Genomic DNA, 4994 nt, shown 5'->3' on the forward strand with positions numbered 1-4994 from the left:
AAAGTAAAATGAAGAGCTGCTCGGTATCTTAAATTATACAACAGATTTAAACATTTTTGCAAAATTTCATTTAGTCAGGTTTATAGACTTTAGTGTCAATGTCGATATGATTGATGACGTGCATCGGAAAATGTTTTGCGATTACAATAGATATAATTCCTTACAAGCTATTATTATTTATACATTTAAATAATTATCTGCTATGTTTGCAGATCCAGAATATTAAATTTTGTAGCTATTTACGAAATTTCTTGTTTTATTTATACTTAAACAATCACAGTCTTATGTATTATTTAATGAGGTGCACCAAAATAGGATAACATAACCACGCTGTTTTGGAAAATTTATGCTGATACGGCTAACACTAAGCTACACCTGATAAATAGATTGCCATGGATCACACGTGGATATGCACGCCATTAAAAATGCAACGCCTGTAGGCAGAGTTCGATACTCGTCTAGACCAAATTCGGAAATAATTCCTATTTTATGCATCAGTTTATATTAAAATAATTGTTTCTAAAATAAGCCTTCGAAAACAAATCTCCACTAGGTATCTATTATTGCCAGTAGGTATCTATTATTGCAAATAATACGATAAAATAATTATTTCAAAGATATATTTGATATTAATTACTTTTAGTTACGTCATGGCGGGCGCGAGCTTTAAATTCATTGTTGCCAATCATGAACATATTCGGCGCCGGACTGACTAACTGGAATTTAAATTTTCCGCTGGGGATTCGGTAAAAAATGTCAAGTTGCCACATATATTTATTTATTTCCTGACATTGTCATTCGTTTTGACACTTTAGTTTTGTATTTCTATTTTTTTGGTTTAAATGAATTGCGTTGTGATTCTTTAAGCTTCATTCAGAACCTCCCAATTAGTGGAATAAATTAGTGGTTTCAATTAGAGGAAAGTGGGGGAATACCGCGCACCTAAGGCATATAATTTATTAATCATAGTTAAAACTAATTTAAAAAACTGAAACTGATACACTAAGTTATGCGGTTATTACGGAATATATATAAGTGGATATATAAGTAGATATATGTCGGTTCAGAACGTTCTACGACGTTTTCCGACACCTAACCTCCACTCTTGTCTATTTAGCCAGAGATCATCAGGTATTTCTCTATTTTCTAGTTCTTTATCCACACCCTCACTCCAGCTTCGTCGCGGCCTTCCTCTTTTATTTCTGCCTCGAGGTGTCCACAGTAAAATTTGTTTTGGTATTCTGTGATCGGGCATTCGTTGCACATGACCAAACCATATGAGTTGTTTTGTTCTTATGTCGTCCACAATTGTGTGTTCTGCTCCCATAATCTCCCTTACTCTGTATTACGGAATACTTAGCAATATTCTATTTTATTTTTATTTTAAAGTTTGTTAAGAAATTTTGTTATTTTAAAAATAATGCAAACGCGCGATATTACCCATCCCGTGGGGTAATAATGCGCAAATTGTGGCGTAATATCGCGCCTATTAATTAGTGTAGTAAAAAGCTGGGAAACATTGAATAAAACCCAATGGTCAAAAAATAATTTTTATTTTCTCTATAAGTAAAAAAATCCTTTCCTTTTTGAATTAATCCAAAATTATACAAATTAAAACTGTAGAATTATTTTTCCTTTTTCTCTCGTGTTACGTCCCAAGTCGACATTTGCAGTTCTAAACTCTTCAGCAGGAGCAAAATTATCAGCTGTAAATTTGTCCCTATTGAGAGGAAATATTCCGGCAGATTTTGAAATCTAGTTATGGCTTTCTCCATTGTTGCCACCTTGTCATAAGCTTTATTAAATAAACCGGCTAGCTCATGCATGTTTATCTTTTCATGGGCTGTTATTTTCAAATGGAGTTCACATTCACGATAATATGCATTTTTCAAAGGACCGTAAAATGTCACATCCAAGGGTTGCATCTTGTGGGATTTGTGAGGTGGAAGTGAAACAACGTGAATGTGATGGATTTTGCAAAATTCATACATATCTAAGGAAATGTGGCTCCCATGATTGTCACAAACAAGTAAAACAGGGTCAGCTATTGAAGGTTTTGCATGTTTATTGAAATGTTTCAGCCAGTCTGCAAACAAGTCCTGGTTCATCCATCCGTTGTCGGAACACTGGTATACAGCGCCTAAGGGGCCTCCAGTTTCGAGAGTAACACTCGTTTGCTTGCGTGGGAAAATGAAGAATGGAGGTATGTAGCCACCTGCAGCATTCATGCTACACATAACCGTAACATTTGATTCTTCAAAGGACGTTGCAATTCCGACTTGTTTTGTACCTCGAGCTGCATCCATTTCCACACTTGTTGCCACGCCCTTTCTAATTTGAAGTTCAATAAAACACAAAGTTTACTTAATCTGAATGAGTTGCATAGAGGCCACTAGCTTTTTAATTTTAACAGCCGGGTGGTCGGGGTTCAAAGATATTAATAAAAGGGCGCCACGAGATTATACTCTATGAACTCGGCATAAAAGATGTTACTATTAAGTAGACTTCAACACTAACCTCGAACTGTTGAGTGTAACTACCATGAACTTCAAATATGCTATAACTCGTTAAACTTAAGTGACTCTAACTTAACTATGAGACTAGACTGTAAATAATACTACTAAAAATATTTAAGCAATTTATTAAAATATTAAAAAGTTAAATATATAAAGAAATGGAAATGAATAAACGTTGAAAAGTAGAATAAAATTTAAATCAAGAAAACTAACTAAAAGTATGACGTCATAATCCCCCTTACTTAAACTAAGTACAATATCCTGGGTGGATTACAAATATCAAACTAAAATTATACTAATCTACACAGTCTTACTCTAAGCGTTGTATAAACTTGAAACAACTCGGAAGTTCCTCCGGCTGAGCTACGGTGTATAGCTACAGGGTGGCTACGGCGGTGCACAGCAGCTCGGTGTACAGTCACTGGAGCCCACGGATGGCAGCAGACGTACGGATGCCGGCCAGGGCCCGTATTCTCTAACTTTGAAAACGGTAAGCGCTTTTAGACGCTCAGCGTATATGACGTTAATTTTCGTTGAGCGCGCACGGTCTTAACGATTTCCGTATTCTCGTCTAACGCGCTTAGCGTCTTTACTGATTGCGCTGAGCGCTTTGAAAACGGTTGCCTTAAAGGATCGTTTTGCTTGTCGAACTGTGAGTGAAAATCGAAAAAATTGTGATTTTGTGCGTTATCTTGCTCTTTAGTGAAAATTACTACTTCTTCTATAAATTCCTTAATAAGTAATTGATAATTTACGACTTGGCAGCTATAAATATTGCTCAAAACATCGAAAATGCTGAGAAGCGTCTTCAACACTTCCCTCGTATAATAAGAATAATGACATATCCATAGAAAAATAGCTTGACATAACTCAACAATAGGTTATGAAATTCACGTAACATTGACATTTTTCATTGTTACATCCATCAGTTATCAATTTTTCACTATTACCTACATTAGAAATGGTGATGTTGCCAATATGTGCTCAACGCGTATCCAGAACACGATACGCATGGCAACGAGAATACCAAAATCGACTGCTTTGCGTTTCGCTGATCGAATACTTGCGCTCACCGCTTTGAACGCGTAACGTTTTTATGTCAAAGTTACAGAATTCGGGCTCAGGTGTAGGACTTAAACATAACAAACATGAAACGTGAACATAAAAAACGTCCAACGGGTAACTCTACACACGGGCAACAGGAACGGATGGAATTCTGGACTGTTCTGTGCTGTACGGTCTGGATCGGTCTTCTTGCTCTTGGAACTATTCGGGGAGTTCAATTCGGGGAACTATTCGGGCACGTGCAATCGGAATATCGGTCGGAAAAAGGCTATTTTAATCCCATTACGGAAATTGGTCGGCGGTCCATGTAAATCCCACAAAATACAACTACGTCTCTGACCAAATGTGTCCCGGAAGACTTAATCCTTCACTAGGAAGACCTGCTAATCACCAACAGGGAATGCTTCACGGAACGGCAGCCAGTTCTTCACGACGATACTCTTCGGTCGGTGGATACACAAGAAGTGATGCAAGGATTCGACTTCCTTCACAAAATCAGATTTCAACCGGAAATCTCCCTCCAGGATATAGATAGAGAACTATATATCTTGACTAGTCCAACTCACAAAAAGGCATAAATAAAAAACGATGTTCTACAATATTTTTCAACAGCCATATTTCATATCCGGTCAATGAACAAACTAAACTCACAAATTCCACAATTAAATGAACGAATTGCACACTGCGATCCACATCAAAAATAACCAATTTAACTACGAAATTTTATCTGATAATTATAAAATTTCAATAACCAAAACAAAGGATAAATAAATCCAAAAACATCTGATTTGATCTGACAGTGACAAGTGACGGACAAAAGTGATGATCAAAGATATAGAGAGATGGACAAAAAGCCTACTGCTGGTCGGCCGTTTCCAGTGACAATATTGTTGAGCTTATGGAGTGTAGAGGTAACAATAAAATTATAGTAAACATGATGCAAAAATAATAGTTATTTGCGATATTGCAATTGTTTCGTCACAATTGTAAATTCTAGATGGAACAAAATGGAGTTTGGAGTAGATTGCCTCTAAATTAAAAAAAAAAAGTTCTACTTCATTGGCATTAAATGAACTTATCCGGTTGAGGCTTGTGCCTTCGGGCTGTCAGAGACTTATTTGAGGGTTTCTTTTCAAAAAAGATATAGCCAATCTTTACCAGCAAGCTGCTTATCAATGTTAAAAAAGTGTTTTATGCCATTCTTTGTTGCATAATCATAGGCTATTTTTCTGAGACCCATTGGAGTAACTCCATAGAACAGTTTAGCCAACTTTATTACATGTTTTACAAGTTCCTGTTCTTGTTGAGTGGTGAATGTTGCTTTTCTACCTAAAGGTACATCGCTGGTTGATGGCTCCACATTTTTCAATTTATCTCGTAGTGTAGACTCGGGAATATCAAAGTCTCGTCCCG

At 36.4% G+C, this 4994-nt stretch overlaps 1 protein-coding gene across 1 annotated transcript; it reads right to left on the reverse strand.

The window, feature by feature from the left end:
• Positions 1-1625: 1625 nt before the first annotated feature.
• Positions 1626-2306, reverse strand: LOC115888203. The gene has a single exon (XM_030907837.1). It carries the CDS (start codon positions 2304-2306, stop codon positions 1626-1628), a length of 681 nt encoding a protein of 226 aa, XP_030763697.1.
• Positions 2307-4994: the final 2688 nt, after the last annotated feature.

The sequence above is a fragment of the Sitophilus oryzae genome, unplaced genomic scaffold (genome assembly GCF_002938485.1).
Source record: "Sitophilus oryzae breed Bouriz unplaced genomic scaffold, Soryzae_2.0 scaffold_690_pilon_pilon, whole genome shotgun sequence".
Lineage (NCBI taxonomy): Eukaryota > Metazoa > Arthropoda > Insecta > Coleoptera > Curculionidae > Sitophilus > Sitophilus oryzae.

What these genes read in the sequence shown, in the direction of transcription:
- LOC115888203 (XM_030907837.1), bottom strand. Translation starts at nt 2,306, where the DNA reads ATGGATGCAGCTCGAGGTACAAAACAAGTCGGAATTGCAACGTCCTTT.